General features: G+C 37.9%; 1 protein-coding gene across 2 annotated transcripts in view; it reads left to right on the top strand.

The window, feature by feature from the left end:
• The window catches only part of LOC132403121 (son of sevenless homolog 1), a 216259-nt gene that overhangs the window by 131020 nt on the left and 65161 nt on the right, over positions 1 to 20078 (top strand). For both annotated transcript variants that reach the window (XM_059986419.1, XM_059986420.1), the window contains exons 7-10: positions 5651 to 5761; positions 5865 to 5963; positions 11738 to 11865; positions 12895 to 13550. In XM_059986419.1, the coding sequence (XP_059842402.1) occupies positions 5651 to 5761; positions 5865 to 5963; positions 11738 to 11865; positions 12895 to 13550 (994 nt within the window). The remainder of the gene's footprint in view (positions 1 to 5650; positions 5762 to 5864; positions 5964 to 11737; positions 11866 to 12894; positions 13551 to 20078) is intronic.

The raw sequence follows: 20078 nt of genomic DNA, 5'->3' as shown, positions 1-20078 counted from the left end.
AGATCATTTCATCAATTCTACATTGAGTTAAGATAAAAGTACAGTTCAAGAGTAAAGCAGTAACAATGCAGAATATAGTGTTACATTTAGAACAAAAGTGGAGTGCAGGCAGATGATAAGGTGCAAGGTTATGACATGGTAGATTGTGAATTCAAGATCCCATCTTATTGTACAGAATAGACTTACAGCAGTGGGATGAAAGCTATGTTTAAGTATGGTAATATATACTTTTGTATCTTCTGCCTCAAGTTGGGGCAGAGGGTCCAGGTTGGGAGAGTCTTAAATTATGTGGCTGCTTTGGCATCAAGAAGTATAGAGAGAGTCCATGAAGTGAAAGCTGTTTTTCATAATGTTCTATATCCAAAACTCTTCTCAGTTTCTTGCAATCTTGAGCTGAGTGGCAAAGTTAAATTTTTTGTCATATGTTGAAATGTATGTATGAGTACATGTATGCCCAGGTGCAACAAAAACTAACTTGCATCCCAGGAATATAACATTACATAAACAACACTAGAAAGAAAAAGCATACACAATTTTTATTAGTGCAAAGTGGTCATAGTAGTGAAGTGAAAGCTTACCTCCTGTCTCATGCCTCTGTAATTCCCTTTACTCCACTGTAATACCAGTATATCTGATTTTAGCTTTGCCCTCTCAAACTGCAGGGTGAATTCTATCATATTATCATTATTGCCTCCTAAGGATTCCTTTACCTTAAGCTCCGCAATCAAATCTGGTTCATTACACAACACCCAAGTATTGCCTTTTCCCCAAACTGTATATCATTTGTAACCAATTGACTTAATATATCACTCACTAAACCATTATATTAAACCATGGTTAAATGAGAAGAGGAATTCTTTATGGTAGGTGTACCTGGTATTACTAAAACTGTTCTGCCTTCCATGCTCACTGTCACGCAGGAGTTCATTTGGCCCATTTGGTCCATACCCAAATCCCACTGGAACAGTCTCATCTGTCACATTCTCCTGTTCCTCTTTTCCCTATATCCCTACAATTTATGTGCTCTTACATGTGTTGAGATCCTTTTGTCAGTTGCCCACATTAAGTCTTTGGGATGTGGGAGGAAACTGGAGCTCACAATGAAAATTTGTGCAACACGGAGTATCTGTGGACTCAACAAACACATTTAGCACCTGATGTCGGGATTAAAACTGGATGCCTTAAATTGTGATACAGAAACTGCAATTGCTATTCCATTATACCTGCCAACACAGTAAACCTACAACAGAGGACAATATGTGTGCTAATCAGTAAAAACAGCATGCAAAGTGCTAAGTTCCTATAGTTATTGGGTCAGGTAAAAGATCTGGTTCTCATTATGATTAGTAATGGTCAATTAAGCAGTTAACAGAACAGGATAGTCCAGAAAGTTTCAACCTCAACTACGGCAGAGCCCAGAGTTTGAGTACTGAAAACAAGCTTAAAACAATCTCATCCATGCTTAGCCAGAAGTGCCAAGTGGATGATCTATCTCCATCTATGTTTCCACCCAAAAAACCAATATTATAGAAGTTTTATTCAATTTGGTTTGTTCTACATGTCAGCAAGAAATAGTCAAAAGCATTAATGCAGCAAAGGCTATGGCACCAGCGAAAATTTTCACTGTACAGTCGGCCCTCCTTATCCGCGGGGGATTGGTTCCGGGACCCCTTGAGGATACCAAAATTCGCTCAAGTCCCTTAATCAACCTGTCTCAATCCGATGGACCTTAGGACCCAGCGGAACCCCAGACCTTATTTAACCTGCCTCAGAGCAGTGGACCTGGCGCCAGAGCTCTGAATGCTCACTGTTTCTGTTCATGAAAATAATCACAATCACGATTGGAAAATAAAGTGGAAATAATAAAGTGATCAGAAAGAGGTGAAACATCATTGGAAAAGCGTTAGGCTAGGTCGGTCAACAATTGGAACAATTTTAAAGGATAAAATTAGAAAGGCTCTGCCCCGATGAAAGCTACAATTATTACTAAGTAATGCAGTGGTTTAATTATTAGATTTTGGGTTTTTGAGCTTTTGATCCTCCACATCAACCCGGCACGGTGGAGCGCGCACTAGGGAGCGATCTGCCCCGAGTCCTGCAAACTTCTGTTCCTGAGCCCAACACTGAAACATACGTTCTTAAGTGTTTTATATGCATAGAAAGGTAAAATATATACTATATACTAAGACAAACGTTTGACCAACAGACGCTAAATAATACCGGATGTACCTGTTCCGACTTACTTAGTAAGAGAACTTTGGATTTTTTTTTATTCCGATACATGATAACACGCGCATCCTCCCGTATACTTTAAATCATCTCTAGATTACTTATAATACCTAATACAATGTAAATGCTATATAAAATGGTTGTTATACTGCATTGTTTAGGGAATAATGACAAGAAAAAAAAATCTACATGCTCGAACCACAAGTGCTGGAAGAGCACTTATGGGTTCTCGTGATTTGCGGTTGGTTGAATTTACGCATGCGGAATCTGCAAATAAGGAGGGCCGATGTAATGAGAAATTGCTCAGCTATATCCATTCACAAAAAGCAGGAAAAATCAAATCAGGCTACTCTATCATCAACAGTACTATTAAACTGCAATTAGTTGCCAATAACCTGCTCATTGACACTGTTTGGATTTTATCAGACATACTTGGGTCCTAACATCATTGCAATCTTAATACCAGAATCAAACACACAATAAGATTTCCAGAGGTGAGAGTAACTGCTGATGAAAAGGTAGCATTTGACTTAGTGTGGCACCATGGAGCCTAGGCAAAATTGAATTCTTTGGCAATCAAGGGAAAACCCTCCAATGGTTAGATCATATGTGTAAAAGAAATTGGGATTGTTGGAGGGCAGTTATTCCAATGTCAACACATAGCCAGAAGTTCCACAGGGCAATGTCCCAGACTGAACCACTAGCACTGCTTCACTCGTGCTCTTCTTTCCATTGAGGTCAGAAGTAGTGATGTTTCTTGATGATTACATGATGTTCAGTTATGTTCTCAGTTCTTTAGCTTACTAATCTGAAAAACATTTGGGCATGGGAGCTACAACTAGTGACAATATCTATGTAGAATTTAGATAATGGAGTAGAATGGGGGATTGTAAAACTGTAGTTGGATAAAGTCCCTGCTAATGACCATCTCAAATAAGATAGATTAACCACTTCATCTTGATATTCAGATATTATTTTTGCCTAATCCTCTTTCCAACAACATTCTTGCATTCACCCTTGACTACCAATTCATTTGGACCAGACAGATAAATACTGCAGAAATGAGAGAAGATGAAAGGTTGAAGAATATCCTTTGTTGAGTGACTCTGCTGCTGACTCCCCAGTGTTTTTCCACTACCTTCAAGACAGAAGCCAAATGTCAAATGGATTACCATTGCTCTAGTAGCACATAAAGCTCAACACCATTGAGGGCAAAGCAGCTCACTTGATTGGCACCTCATCCATCTTGTTAAATGTTTGTCTACAACCCTACAGTGCGTAACGTCTACCAAATTCTCTGTTATTATCTCAACAGCCCTTCTGAAAACAATGACACTGCTATCAAGCAGAAAAGCTTCAGGCATTTGCAAATATCATCTGTTTCCCCCTATTCTAGTATTAATAATTGAACTTTAAGCTATCATGCCATTAAACTGCAATTTTCTTATCTAATTTAGTTTTTTCTCATTGCACTTAAAACTACTTTAATTGGCCATTTGATTTTTTTCTCTTTGCTCCTGCTCTGAACCCTTTGGAACAGACTCTCCTTAAAGGACAATATGATTTTTAAAGTGTTAAAGATATAGAGATTAGCTTTATTTGTCACATGTGAGGTCTCTGTCAGTCAGAGTTGACCATAGATATTGTAACCTAGCTATCAAGATAAGCAAGCCTGGCCAGTACGATATGGAGTGCAAGCTGATGCCCATGTAGCAAGCTCCCCCTCACCACACATCTGATGAACCCAAAGGAAGAGCAGAAACTGATACAGTTTGGCACCAGCAGCGTTGCAGGAGTTGCCAATCTGCGTTGAACTCAATGTGGGACTAGCTTAAGGATTCCAGCTCCAGATTTTTCTCTCGGGGTTTACTCCGGAAGCCTCTCCCATGAGTGTAAATAGCCACATGACAGCAGAGGTTTGAGATCAGAGTTTTCCTTCTAGATGAGCTGCCAACCATGGCTCATGAGCTAAATCTGCCCGAAAAGACTGGTTTTAAGACACCATTAACCTGTCTTTACCCCTTCTTCTGTCAGTAGAAATGAATCCACTGGGCTTAGTAGCTAAGCCACACATGAAGGCCATGAGCTGGGCTTGGTTGTCAGAGGCTATTTAAGGTACACACCAGTGGGAGCATTTAATAGGTAGTGGGAGCTTGTCCCAATTACCATCCCTGGCTATAACAGCCTTAAGGAACCACATGTACGTCAAAACATATAGTGAAATGTGTCATTTGTGTTAAATCAAAATAGTGAAGTAAATGCCAGGAATACAGCAGGTGTTGCAATACTTCTGGTGCCAACATAACATACCCCAAACTCACTAACCCTAATTGACCACCTTTGGGATGTGGGAGAAAATCCACACAGTCATGGGGAAAACATGTAAGCTCCTTACATACAGTAGTGGGAATTAAACCCCAATCTTACAGTTAATGCTGTGAATCATTGCACTAAGTTCTACACTACCATGCAGCTATAAAAGCTTTATTTATTTATCTATCTATCTGTTTATTGGTATAGCACAGAACAGGCATTTCTGGCCCAACAAACCACATCACTCAGCAACCCACCTATTTAACACAACGTAATCACAGGACAATGTACAATGAACAATTAACCTACTAACCGGTGACATCTTTGGACTGAGAGGAAGCCCACATGATCATGGGGAGAATGTACAGACTTCTTTCAGATGGCAGCAAAATTGAATTCTGAACTCCAGAATGTCCCATATTGTAATAGTGTCACCCTAACTGCTACGTTACCATGGTGCCATTATATAGTAGGAATGTTATAACCTACATTGTCACCATTGGAATTGCCTTAGTGCTTTGTTACTTGGTTTAGAAGAAACACACAAAATGCTGATGGAATGCAGCAGGCCAGGCAGCATCTATAGGAAGAAGCACTGTTGACGTTTTGGGCTGAGACCCTTCGTCAGGAATAACTGAAAGGAAAGATAGTAAGAGATTTGAAAGTAGTGGGGAGGGGGAAATGCGAAATAATAGGAGAAGACCAAAGGGTCTCGGCCTGAAACGTCGACAGTGCTTCTCCCTATAGATGCTGCTTGGCCTGCTGTGTTCCACCAGCATTTTGTGTGTGTTGCTTGAATTTCCAGCATCTGCAGCTTTCGTCGTGTTTAGTTTAAAAGAAGTTATTTTGATTCTTTTTGGTTGCTTATGAAGCTGCTTGATACTTTCTCTGTTTTTAGTTAAAATAAATTGAAGATTAGTTACTTAAGGTACTTCATAAAAATAGGTTCTAAAGTTAGCATCTTGAAACTAGAGTTTGTTGTATTGATATATGTTTTGTTTTGGACAGAAACAAAAGAAAATGTTATTAACTTTTAAATTAATAGTTAGGAAAATTCACTTGTTTCCTGCACGAGATGACATAAATGTATATTTGACATTTATTTCAGGAGTTAGCATTTGATCCATATGAAAACTATGCACAGGATATATTGCGACCTGGTTTTCATGACCACTTCCTCAGCCTTCTATCAAAGCCTGGTGCTGCATTCTACTTGCAGGTGAGTTTTTTCATAGGTAGATTTCTTAAAATCTCCCTTCTAAATGAGTGATTATAAATGTAATCTAGATTATATTAAGTCTAATTGATATGTTTCATTTCAGTCAATTGGTGAAGGTTTCAAAGAAGCTGTGCAGTATGTTCTTCCCAGACTCTTATTGGCACCCGTTTACCATTGTTTGCATTATTTTGAACTGCTGAAGGTATGAGAAGGGATTATTGTATTGATTTATAATAATAACCAATAATTAATAATAAGCTATGAAATGTATAAGATTAAAATGTTATTGTGATAAACACAACATAACTTAAAGAATTTGATCAATTGCTTAGCAACTGACTTGCTGTGTATGATGCTATGTGCTGGTGCAAGTAAAATTTTCATTGTGCTTGTGCATACATGTACTTATACATATGACAAACTATAATTTTGTCTCAAACTGTTAGAAACTTTTTGCAAAATCGACAATAGATTAAATAGGTTATACGCTGCAGCCCTTGTTATGTCCTTATATGGATCTTAAAACATATTATGTTCAAATATTTACCTATAGAATATATACTCACCCAACCTATATCAAAAAAATGTTGTAAGTGCTGAGGGGATTCACCAGGATGTTGTCTGGAATGGAGGATTTTAGCTACAAGGAGAGTTTGGATAGTCTGAGTTTGTTCTCAGGCTGCAAGGTGACTGCATAGAGGATCATAAAGTTAAGGAGCACAGATAGGGTGAATGTCTTTCCCAGATGGAGCATCTAAGTATTTTTTCCACAGAAGTAATGATGGGTATGTGGAAGAAGCTGCCAGAGAAAATTTGCATCTCAAATTTAACTCTTTTATCTCTCACACCACTCTTAGACCCAATGTTTGCTTGACACAGTGACAGTTTGGTGTAGCTCACATAAAATTGCAGAAATTATTACATGAGATTTTGCATTTTTGTTTTGACCTTATTTCCAATTCTAGTCAGTGGAAGCTCACTAAATGGAGCGACATACATTTAGTGTCACTTTATTCAGTACAACTGTACAATAATGCAAATATCTAATCAGCCAATCATGTGGCAGCAACTCAGTGCATAAAAGCATGCAGACATGGTCAAGAGGTTCAGTTATTGTTCAAAGCAAATATCGGAATGTGGAAGAAATGTGATCTAAGTAATTTTGACCATGCAATGATTATTGGTGCCAGGTGGTGTGTTTTGAGTATCAGAGATTGCTGACCTGAGATTTTCATGCACAACAGCCTCTGGGGTTTACAGAGAATGGTGCAAAAAAGCAAAAAACAAAAAATCTGGTGGCGTAAACGCCTTGTGTTAATGATAGAGATCAGAGGAGAATGGCCAGACTGGCTCAAGCTGATGGGAAGGTAACGGTAACTCGAATAACCACGCATTGCAACAGTGTTGTGCACAAGAGCATCTTTGTGAATGCTCAACATGTTGAACCTTTGTTGATGGGCTGCAACAGTAGATGACCATATTAGGTTCCACTCCCATGGCCACTTTATCAGGTACACTTCTGTATCTAATAATGTAGCCATTAAGTGTATGTTGTTTTCTACATGACAAGTGGATGCTCTTCTTCCTCCTTCCCAGCCTCCATTTCTATGGGACCATATTGAACTTCTGATACCTCACCTATGATGCAGCTATCACATCCCTTTTGACTCCTCTTATACTGTATTATCACAATGACAGAGTTTGTCCTTCAGCCCTGCAACATATGATCTTATTCCTTTTGCAGCAATTTATCTCACACCTATTGTTTACGGTCAAAGTCTGAACCTTCTGTATTCACTGTGACCATACTTGTCTAATTTAATGTCATTCACCTATTAATTGAGTGGTCAAGATTGCAGTGCACCCAGTCACAGTGGCCATTCCAGGTCCAACAAATGGTGCAATTGTTTGTTTTATCATCTTTCTTAAGAATACAAGGCCCTGCTGTACATCTACACAATACTTTTTTATCTGTTAATATTATTGTGTTAATATTTTATGTGATAGATGCAGTGTGTTTGCACCTTGGTACAGAGGAGCGTTTTTTCATTTAGCTGTATACATGTGTACAGTTGAATGACAATAAACTTGAACTTGAACTACTTATTGCAAGGAATGTGGTTTGTGGTTGAAACAGTGAGAGAAATCAAATCATTAAGGGGCCCACTCCTTCCTCACACACACCAATGACTGGAGATTGGGCTCCACCTTGACAGCTCCTTTAACATTATTTAAGATACAGATGTGTTTATTCACACGGAATATGACAGCATAGTACAGGCCCTTTGACCCATCATGTTGTGCCGACCTTTTAACCTAGAATCATACTGGTTTCTGTAATTTATACATGCTGGTGTTACAACATGCCTTCTGCCTTGTCATCCCTATTGAATCTTGTTTTGCTTTATATATATTTCAGTTAATTTAAAAGGGTAAAAAGCATATGATTTTAATATAATTTTTACCCATTCAAAGGGTGCTGTTCAATTTGCTTGCAGTGCCTTTTCAACAATGAATTTTAGATGATAAAATATCAGTGTTTAAAAAAAATGGTGCTCAGAAATTCTAGTGTATTCTGAAACTCATTTTGTATAGTGTATTTAAGGAGACTCATTGAATGTTTTGTTTCAGTCACATCTGTCACAACATAACCAAGTGTGTTGTTTGTCTCCAGATCAGGCCCAGAAGGTCAGCAAAGGCCTAGTTAGTATTTCAGGAGATGGTGCGGGGCTGTGGTGAGAAAAGACTGTTGGGGAGAGGAGGATGAGTTTGCAGCATCATTTTGTTCTATTAGGGCTGAATGGAGATCATTCTGATGCATTTGTGGTGGGGAGAGGTATATCTACCAGATGTTTGTTAGTTGTTGCTAGGGAGATCCTGGATTTGGGGAGGCATGAAGTTGGAGTGTCTTGTTGTACTAGGAGAGTGAAATCGAGGAAGCCACTTTCATATGGGTGGGAGATGGAGATGGTGACAGTGAGGACGTGGGCTGGTGAAAAAGGTAATTAAATGTGGGAATGTTGAAGGTTGTGGCCCAAGGATTTCAATGGATTATTCACTGATCTTCCAGGTCTCTCAGACTTGTAGTGTGAGAATAAGTCCATGTCCCTGGAGTGCTCAATGTCATGCACTCCCATAATGAAGTGTGTTAAATCTCAAACCCCTGCCCTCAACGCCTCTGTACCTCCAAATGTTCCAGAGGAAAGTTGTATGTCGGAACGATGTCATTCTGTGTATTCATATCACAAAATTGCAGTGTGGTCAATAAAATTCTTATTTATGTGTGTGATTTTTGGATTTATCTTGAAACTTTTTTATAAAAATAATTTTGTATTTAACTGAAAAGTCCAAAGGTAACTGAAATGACTTTAATATTTGTACAGATAATATTCATTGGATTTGCTAAATGCTTAAGAGTTGTCATTTTAAAACCAGGAAGATTACTTGTAATTTTGCTTGTACTTCTATATTTAGTGTCACAATCATATTATCCACAATAAAAACTTGATTTCTGATGTGCCTCGTTTAGCCTGCTAAAGAAGAATGACTGTTGCAGGAAAAAAATATTTCTGCCATTTTATTGTTTCCCTGTTCTTAACTCATAGTCAATTTGCCTGCTCTATTCATTTGAGTTTACATTATTGCTGCAGACATTTGTTATCTTCAAAGTATAATAAAGTTTGACCATTCTTGTGCTTTTTTTGTATATTGTTATACATTTGAAATTGTTCTCCTAGAATCAGGTTTAATATCACTGGCATATGTCATTACATTTGTTGACTTTGCACCTGCAGTACAATGCAATACTAAGTAATATGGGGAGAAAAAAAACATTAAATACAGCATGCACAAAATGCTGGTGGAACACAGCAGGCCAGGCAGCATCGACAGTGCTTCTCCCTATAGTTGCTGCCTGGCCTGTTGTGCTCCACCAGCATTTTGTGTTGTTTCAATTTCCAGCATCTGCAGATTTCCTCGTGTTTGCCTTCCAAATGCAGTGTGTGTGTGTGTGTGTTTTTGTTTGTTTATAAAATAACTGAGTAGTCCAAAGCTGCAAATAAAAGAAGTAGTGAGACTGTTTTCATTGATTCAAAGTCCCAAAGTCCATTCAGAAATTGGATGGCAGAGTAGAAATAGAATTAAAAATAGGAGCAGGAGTAGGCCATCTTGCCTGTCGAGCCTCTTTCGGCATTCGATAAGATCATGGCTGATCTGGCCATAGATCCAACTCCAACTATCTGCATTTTCCCCACAACTTCTTAATTCCCCTACAATGCAAACCTCTGTCTGAAGGTATCTTAAATATATATTAGTTATCTCTGCTTCTTCCATAGATGAAGAATTCCACAGATTCACACTAGGAAAATTTTCCTTATCATCTCCTTCCTAAATCTACTTACCCTGATTCCAGAAGTTGTGTCTAGTCTCACCTTCCAGTAGAAACGACTTTCCTGCCTCTGTCGTATCTATTCCTTTCATAATCTTAGTTTCTATAACATCCTCTCTCGTTCTTCTGAAATTTAGCTATTATACTCCCAGGTGACTCCATTTCTTCTCAGGCTAACCTCCATCTCCAGAATTGACTCCAGGTGTGACATCACTAGTACCCTGTACAGTTGAGGCATAACCAACCTGCTCTTAAATTCAATTCCTCTAGCAATGGAGGACAACATTCCATTTGCCTTCTTGATAACTTGTTGCACCTGTAAACCAACTTTTTGTGATTCATGCACAAGCACTCACAAATCACTCAGCAAAACAGTGTACTGCAATATTTCACTGTTTAAATAATAATCTAGTATTCTATTTTTCCTCCAACATCACTTTTGCTAACATTGAACTCCATCTGCCACAACCTTGATCATTCCCTTAACCTATCTATATCCCTCAGTAAGCACTGCATCCTCCTTGCAGTTTTGCTATTCCTTTCAATTTGGTGCCATCAGCAAACTTCTATATGGTGCACTCAGTGGCCTCTTTATTAGGTACAGAAGTTTATTTTTATTTTATTTTATTTTGAGAAACATCATGGAATAGGCTCCTCTGGCCCTTCAAGCCACTTAGCAACACCCGATTTAGCTCTAACCTAGTTATGGGACAATTTACAATGATCAATTAACCTACCGACTGGTACGTCAATCGACAGTGGGAGGAAACCGGAGAAAACCCATGCATTTCACGGACGGGGTATATCCTTACAGATGACATCAGAATTAAACTCTGAACTCTGATGACCTGAGCTGTAATAGCATTGCACTAACCGCTATGCTACTGTGGCACAGTGTACCTAATAAAGTAGCCACAGGAACGGAACTCTAGACTATTAAGTGTGAAAATCCCAGGAGATCTACAGTTTCTGAGATACTCAAGCCACCCTCTCTGGCACCAACTATCATTCCACAGTTAAAGTCACTTAGATCACATTTCTTCCTCATTCTGATGTTTGGACTAAACAACAACTGAGCCTCTTAACCATGTCTGTATGCTTTTATGCACTGTGTTGCTGCCACATGATTGATTATATTTGCATTAATGAGCAGGTGCATCTAATAAAGTGGCCACGGGTATATATTGTGAACAGTTCCAGACCCAGCACCAAATCCCTGTAGCAGTTTACTGATTATAACAATAGAACCATTAAGTTACCTCAATTCTCTGACTTGTATTGGATCCCAGTCTATGCTAGCCAGTTTCATCCTCATCCCATTGTAGTCTCTTTTGTTTAGGCATAGAACACCGGTGTTAGATCAAACTGTTACACCCTCAATTTGTATGAAAAAGTCCATCATCCTGTGATCACCCTTTACAAGAGGAAAGAGATTATAAATTCATTGTTAGTTGTCAGGGATAAAAATTCAAAGAGTTTCATATTCTAAATCCCCAAAATATTATTCCTTATGTCATAAATGTAAATGTATTTAATTGGGACATGTCTTATAAGCTGCTCAACTGTTTGTTCTTTTCTCATCTGAATAGCAATTAGAAGAAAAAAGTGATAATGAAGAAGACAAAGAATGTTTAAAACAAGCCATAACTGCACTACTTAACTTGCAGAGCAGTATGGAAAGGATTTGTTCAAAAAGCCTTGCAAAGAGAAGGCTGAGGTAAGCAGTTTCCATTCATCCCTGAAATTTTTGTGATTGGCCACAAGTGTAAGTTGCCGTTGTTCCCATTTCCTTTTAACTATTCGCAACAATAAACTACTTTAGTGGCGAGCCTGCTTGTTACACAGGAAGTAACGTCAGGTGTAAAAAGCGTGTTTTTGTTCAAAGTATTTTATGTGCTTAAGGCTTTTACAACTGAAGCTAAATTCAAGCAAAATCTGAATTATGAACATAACAACTTTGCTGCACATCAGATGGTAAGCAGTGAAACATTCCAAAAGTAATTGTTTAATAATTGTTTTGCTTGAAGTAATAAGCTACAATATTTTGCTTTTTAAAATTAAGAACATTCCATGAAAATTTTCACTAGAAAAAAATCTGCTATGGTGCTAACTCACTGTTGCAAAATAGGAAAATGTTTTTTTCCCAGTTGTGTTTTTGCTTGAACAGACAAACTAAATAGATTTATTCCATAACTATTTATGTTCAAGAATAAGTACCATTTAGTGTAGCAAGTGGGACAATTGGGTAGTTCCAGTCATTAAACAGTGGCAATCTCAACAGAAAGCTTGTTAAAATAGTAATGTGACCCACAGTAGGTGGATTTGCTTTTTTATTTAGGTTGCTTAGTGGAGTACATATTGTAGTGTGGTGCGTCTTGCCAGGAAGAAAGGGAAAGACCAGCAATACTGGCCTTTCTTATAAAAGTCTGCTCCGTGTTGACAATTGTGACTATTGGCAATGCCCCAAGCAAAGTCTGTGATCTGAATTCTGGACTAAGGATGAAATGTGCTCAAGGGTTGCACAAAAGGGAGTAAATTGTTTTAGAACTGATGAAATATATTATTTTTAGATTGATAAACTGTTAATGTCCAATACACTTGAATATTTTGTGATTTACTTTTGTGCATCTCAATATTAAACTCGATATTATTAAAATAATAGCTTTTAGTTCAGAAGTGCATCAATGCACAGACAATGAAGGTCACAATATGCTGATTTTTGAAAGACCATTATTTTCTCTTCTAGTGAGTCTGCCTGTCGCTTTTATAATCAACAAATGAAAAGCAAACATCTGGCAATTAAGAAAATGAATGAAATCCAAAAAAACATTGATGGCTGGGAAGGCAAGGATATTGGGCAATGCTGTAATGAGTTTATTATGGAAGGCACACTGACACGTGTTGGTGCAAAGCATGAAAGACACATATTCCTATTTGATGGCTTGATGATTTGCTGTAAATCAAATCATGGTCAGCCTAGATTACCTGGTGGAAGTTGTGCTGAATATCGTCTCAAAGAAAAATTTTTCATGCGAAAGGTACAGATTAATGATAAAGACGACACTAATGAGTACAAACATGCCTTTGAAGTTATCTTAAAAGATGAAAACAGCGTAATATTTGCTGCCAAGTCAGCAGAGGAAAAGAATAACTGGATGGCAGCTTTAATTTCTTTACAATATCGGAGTACACTGGAGAGAATGTTGGATGCCACTATGCTACAAGAGGAAAAAGAGGAGCCACTTAGACTCCCAAGTCCTGAAGTGTACAGATTTGCTGAGCCAGACTCTGAGGAGAACATTGTATTTGAGGAGAATGTACAATCTAAATCGGGAATTCCTATTATCAAAGCTGGAACTGTTATAAAACTAATTGAGCGGCTGACTTACCATATGTATGCAGGTAGGTGGAAATTTTTCAGAACAGCCTCTCTGCCATATTGGGAGTGGGGGAGGGGATTCGTTTTGTTCCTACTACTGAAATGGCTTACTCATTGATTTGTAAATATTGAAAGAAACTCACATTTTATTCAGTTATTTATAAATGGCTGTCGCATCAGTTCAACTCCTGTGTTCATCTAAAGTACAAGGAAAATTCTGGATATTGGAAATCTGATATAAAAACAGAAAATGACATAAATGTTGCTTGACTGGCTAAATATTTATGGAAAGGGAAACAGTTAATGTTTCAAGTCAATGACCCAGAGGGAAGATGAGATGTGTACTTTCAGCTTACATTGGCTTTATTTATTTTGATTTCATGGGAACAGTGGTTGAAGGCAGATGTCAGAGTTGTAGTGGGATGGAGAAAGTGACAAGTACCTGGAAGCTAAGGGTCATCCTTATGGACTAAGTGGATGTGTTCTGCAAAGCAGTCACCCAATCTGCATTTAGATTCCCCAACAAAGTCCAATGTAAGCTTGAGATAGAGCATTTTATCTTCCCGCTAGATTTGTGGCTCAACTCTGAGTTCAACAGTTTGAAATAATCAGCCTTTTTAGTAGGTATATCAGAACTGGTCAGTTCAGATGAAAGGGCATCAACCTGTGACATTAATTCAGCTTTTGATTTTCCGCAGGTGCTGCCTAATCTGCTGAGCATTCTGTTTTCTTTCAGATTTTTGGCAACTGCAGTTTTATTTGAATTTTCTTCTCTAAATCTTCTTTCATCTCCTTTTATTTAAATCTGCAGACAAATCACCTAATTGCCAGAAATATCTCCAAAATCATCATTTGGTGTCTCATTCTTCCCCCATCATAGACATTCACTCCATTCTTTCTTCCCACAAATTAAAACAGTTTGATTTCTAACATCCTAATTTCAGTGGGAAGGTCATCTCCTGAAACGTTTACTCTGCTTCTCTCTTTCCTTTTCTTTCTCTTTTTTATTTTTCTTTCTGTCTGTCTCTCTCCCTCTCCCCCTCCCCCTCCCTCTTTCTCTTTCTCTCCCTCTCCCTCTCTATACAATGCAGAATAGCCCTCAAGGCCCCTTACGCTGTGCTGCCTAGCAATCCCTGATTCAGTTCTAGCCTAATCACGGGACAATTTACAATGACCAATTAACCAACCCATCGATGTGTCTTTGGACTATGGGGGGGGAAACTAGATCACCCATAGGAACATACAAACTTCTTACAGGTAGTAGGGGGAATTGAACCTGGGTCACCTGGGTAAAACGTTGTGTTAACCACGCTACCATGCCACTCCAATTTATTCTGAGAGTGCTTTTAACTTCAATAAAAAAATTTTAATGTTAACTAGACGTAAAGCAATCAGCCTCTTTAGTAACACTAAACTGCTATATTGCTGTTTGTGTCCATAGACTGAATAACAAGAATGCATTACAAATAAGGAAGTAGGGATTTAAAAACTCAGAAGGTTTTTTAAAATCTTATTTTTCATTTAAATAATACCAACTATATAAAATAAATGAATTTTATTTCAGGTTTCTGAATTTAGAAGCATCAAGTATATTTAAGAGGAAGTTAGATATGGCCCTTGTGGCTAAAGGGATCAGGGGGTATGGAGAGAAAGCAGGTAAAGGGTTCTGAGTTGGATGATCAGCCATGATCATACTGAATGGCGGTGCAGGCTCGAAGGGCTGAATGGCCTACTCCTGCACCTATTTTCTATGTTTCTAAGTAATAGCAATGTTATTTCAGTTTTCAATGTTATCCCTATTTCAGATTTGCCCCTCTAATTCTCACTTTCTTGCATTAAGTCCTGTTTGACAAAACTGTTTCTGCATTGTCCTATGGTTATTTTTATTCCTGTAGTTTGTTTTTCTTGTGCATTTAAATCAGATGACATTGCTGAAACCAGTCATTTCTAATTTTGGAACTATTTTTGATCCTATCTTTTGAGTCAACTTTTCCTTTAGTCATCTGTGTACAGCAAGATAGTTAAGATTTCAGACAGAATATTGCCTTTCCATGATAGGTTTTCTGGAAGAAATAAGTGAGTGTATTTTTGTAGTCAATGTCTCAGCGTTTGATTTCAAAATCTATATGTACAATTTTGTATGAGACCCAGACAGGGTATTGATATACTACTTGACTTGACTGGATGGAAAACAATTCAACAGTTCAAGTTTTTTGGTTGCCTTACCCCGGTTTCCTTTTAATGTCAGAGTCATAGAGTAGTACAGCATAGAAACCAGCCTTTCCGCCCAACTTGTCATTTCTAACCATGGTGCCCATTAAGCTGGTTTTATTTGCCTGCATTTCGCTTTAATTGCCTCTTATCCATATACTAATCCAAATATCTTTTAAATGTTATAATTGTATCTGCCTTAACTACTTCCTCTGGCAGCTCATTCTATATACACCCACCTTCTGTGTAACTCAGTCCCTCAAGCCCTATCAGCATCCTCGTAAATCTTCTCTGCACTCTTTCCAATTTAATTGTGGCTTTCCTTTATACAGGCAGTTAAACCGTACACAATTATTGCGTGGTCTCACTAGTTTCTTGTACAATTGTATCATAATATCCTAACTCCCATAGTTAGGATAAAGAGTAGCATGCCAACTGCCACCTTCACCACCCTGTCTACCTGTGATGCTGCTTTCAGGAAGCTATGTACTTGTACTGCTGGGTTCTTCTGTTCCACAACATTCCCCAGAGCTTAAACCTTCACTATCTTGATTAACTTACCAAAACTGTATCTCTTCATACTTCCCTGAATTGAAAGCCCAGTTACCATTCTTTAGCCTACTTGCCAAGCTGATCAGGAGCCCTCTGTAATTTTTGAAAACCTTCTTCATTATCTATAATATCTCCTAGTTTAGTATCATTTACAGATATTCATTGTATCTCATATATTTGCAGTCAAATTGTTTACATAAATAGCAATCAACAAATTTCCCAGCGCTGACCCCTAGCATACCAAAGGACACAGGCCTTCAATCCAATAACAACTTTTGCCTTTCTCTGTTTCCTATCATTGAGCCAATTACAAATATACTTAGCTATCTCTTCTCAAATTCCATGTGATCTAACCTTCCATACTAGCCTGCAATAGACCTTGCTAAAATTCATATGGAAAGCATCTAGTGCCTTACCTTCATCTATCCTCTTTATTCCTTCTTCAAAAAACTTTTATTTGTCAGAGTTTGTGTTTTTAAAGGAAAACATAATGCACTAGAGATGTACTACTTTAGTCAAATAATTGTTGTTGATAGATTGTGTACTTTTGAATATGAATGATCCATTCTCAGTAAAATACACTTTAAAGTGAAGTTCATTACCTTTGTCTAACAAGTTATTTTATTATAAATCTTTGGAGGATGATTTTTTTCAGCTTTGATTAATTGATGATGCTTGACTTTGCTGTCAGTTGTGAAACTTTGCTTTGGAAAAATTGTGTTCTACAGTTTTTTGTGTACTCATAATTAATCTTAAAATGGTTAGTGGCACATTGTTTCAAAAGATCAAGTTTTTAAAGTGAAAGTTATTTATTTTCTTAATGCCTGTACTAAGTCTTTTTCTCATCCTTTAATTCAACCTTTCCGGCATCTCCTTGGAGCAAGGGGCCTCGATAGGGTGGAGTTTGTTAGGTGTGTTCAGGAAGGTTTTCTGATTTAATATTTAGATGAGCCAACTAAAGGAGAGGCTGTACTTGATCTGGTATTGAAAAATGAACCAGGACAGGTGTCAGATCTCTCGGTGAGAGAGCATTTTGGAGGTAGTGATCAAAACTCTGATCTCCTTTACTATAGCACTGCAGAGGGATAGGAGCAGACAGTTTGGGAAAACATTTAATTGAGGGAGGAGATATGATGCTATTAGGCAGGAACTTGGGAACATAAATTGAGAGCAGATATTCTCAGGGAGATGCATGGCAGAGACGTGGCAAATGTTCAGGGTACATTTGCCTAGTGTTCTGTATTGGTATGTTCCATTGAGGCAGGGAAAGGATGGTAGAGTAAAAGAACCATGGTGTGCAAGGGATGTGGAAAATCTAGTTAGGAAGAAGGGGAAAGCTTACAAAAGGTTCAAGAAACTAGATACTGATACAGCTCTAGAAAAATACAAGGTTGCCAGGAAGGAGCTAGCAGGGCTCATGAGTAGGCCTTGGCAAGCAGGATTAAGAAAAACCCCAAGGCATTCTACAAGTATGTGAAGAACAGGAGGTTGAGCCACGTGACGATAGGACCAATCAGGAGAGAGAGTGCAAACATGTGCATGGAGCTGGAGAAAGAAGTGGAGGTACTTAATGAATACTTTGCTTCAGTATTTCAAGGCAAAGTACCTTGTGGAGATGACTTACAGTGGACTGAAACGCTTGAGCATATAAACATTAAGAAAGAGGATGTGCTGGAGCTTTTGAAAATCATTAAATTAGATAAGTCAGCAGCACTTGGCGAGACATACCCCAGGCTACTGTGGGAAGTGAGGGAGCAGATTGCTGAGCTTTTGGTGATGATTTTTGCATCATCTATAGAGACAGGAGAAGTACTGAAGGATTGGAGGGTTTCAAATGTTGTTCCCTTGATCAAGAAAGGGAGTAGTGATAACCCAAAAAATTATGGACCAGTGTGTCTTTCTTCAGTGGTGGAATAGTTGTTGAACATCCTGAGAGGCAGGATTTATGAGCATTTGGAGAGGCATAATCTGATTAGGGATAGTCAGCATGACTTTGTCAAGGGCAGGTCGTGCCTTACAAGGCTGATTGAATTCTTTGAGGATATAACAAAGCACATTGATGAAGGTAGAGCAGTGGATGTAATGTATATGGATTTCATTAAGTCAGAAAAATATTCAATGTTACAAAGTTACACAGTGCATTAATTTATATTGGTGGTTGAAAGGAGCTTCCTGTTCAATCCTCCCCCACCCCACCCCAATGTGTTGTGTGTAAAAGATTTTTGTACCATTTGTGAAAGTTAATGTAAATTCAGCACCTCTGGTTTCTTTTTTGAAAATGTAATTATTTTGCTTCTTTTATTTAAGTTTTTAAATAGAACGAGCAAATATGACAGCGTTTCCCAAAGTTTTGAGACTGATGACAGATGCCCAGCTTGTATTTCACTGAAGTGTGTTCTATTTATAACATGTTGGTGTTTAAGTGCACTCTTGTGTGCGTCAGCAGTGTGTCCGTTTCCTTTCTTGTGGAACTTAAGGATGATTGTTTTCAAAGAGGCTTATTGTTCATTCTTGACTCAGAGCAGTTTGTAGTAGAGCTTGGTAATTAGGGCATTTGGCATTTTATTATGTATTAAATTTCCCAATAAAGCTTTGAAACCACTAATAAATGTTTAAAGATATAACTTACTCAGCTAATTGACCCAAATCTAAATTATACTAAATGTGATCAAGTAAATGCAAGCCCTTCATGTAAAATCATTTATATAATTTCCTGGTTGTTGAATCCAGAAAAAGCAGTTGTATAACCAAACCTTTTTGTTTGAGGTGGGGGAGAGGTGGTTTGAATGGTGTTCTCCCCTTCTAATTTAAGGATTCCGTGAGGAAAGTGAGCTATATTTAATAGATACATATATTCCAAACCTCAGTAATTTACATGATGTGAGAAATAAATATTCAAATATAAGGAGATCTAAAGCATTATTTTGCTGAAAATCTTTTTATAAAACTATTTCCACATTCGTCTTCCACAGTAGTATGAAATTTTTTTGGGTTTTGCTTGTCCCCAACATCAAGTCTGTCAATTTATTTATTTATTAATTAATTATGTCGTTAGATTCTATCCCATCTTCTACATTGCTCTTTTTAAGATAATCTTATCAGAGGAACTGGAAAGTATACCCACCTGCAGTTCCTCTGATCCTAAGCTATTGATCATATAACATTCCTTGCAGGTTAGTTGTTAAAATGTCAGGCAACCATATCCATCAGTAAAAAGTCATTTATACTTGAAATTCATTGGCATTGTATTCAACAGGAAGAGTGGGGGAAAATGCAATGGAGACGGTGAGTGCATGTTATTTAATCTGTTGCTAAAGCAGGTAATTATTCAAAGATAATCTCAAACTATCACAAATCATTTTATTAGATGAGCAAATTTTTAAAAAATATATATCAAAGCTAATGCCATTGTCTTTGGTCCTCATTACAAAATCAGTTTCTTTCCATCCATTTCTGTCCCAGAAAATGATCTGAAGGGCATTTGATAAGTTACCCCATGCAAGGCTCATTGAGAAAGTAAGGAGGCATAGGATCCAAGGAGATCTTGCTTTGTGGATCCAGAATTGGCTTGCCCCCAGAAGGCAAAGGATGGTTGTAGATGGTTCATGTTTTGCATGGAGGACTGTGACAAGTGGTATTATGAACCCCTCCTCTTTGTGATTTTTATAAATCACCTGGATGAAGAAATAGAATGATGGGTTAGCAAGTTTGCTGATGAAACAAAGGTTGGGGGCATTGTGAATAGTCTGGAGGGTTGTCAGAGGTTACTGCGGGACCAGATAAACGTG

This window comes from Hypanus sabinus, chromosome 12, assembly GCF_030144855.1.
Source record: "Hypanus sabinus isolate sHypSab1 chromosome 12, sHypSab1.hap1, whole genome shotgun sequence".
Taxonomy (NCBI): domain Eukaryota; kingdom Metazoa; phylum Chordata; class Chondrichthyes; order Myliobatiformes; family Dasyatidae; genus Hypanus; species Hypanus sabinus.
The sequence above is the reverse complement of the archived record's forward strand: the minus strand, read 5'-3'. Positions and strand labels throughout refer to the sequence as shown.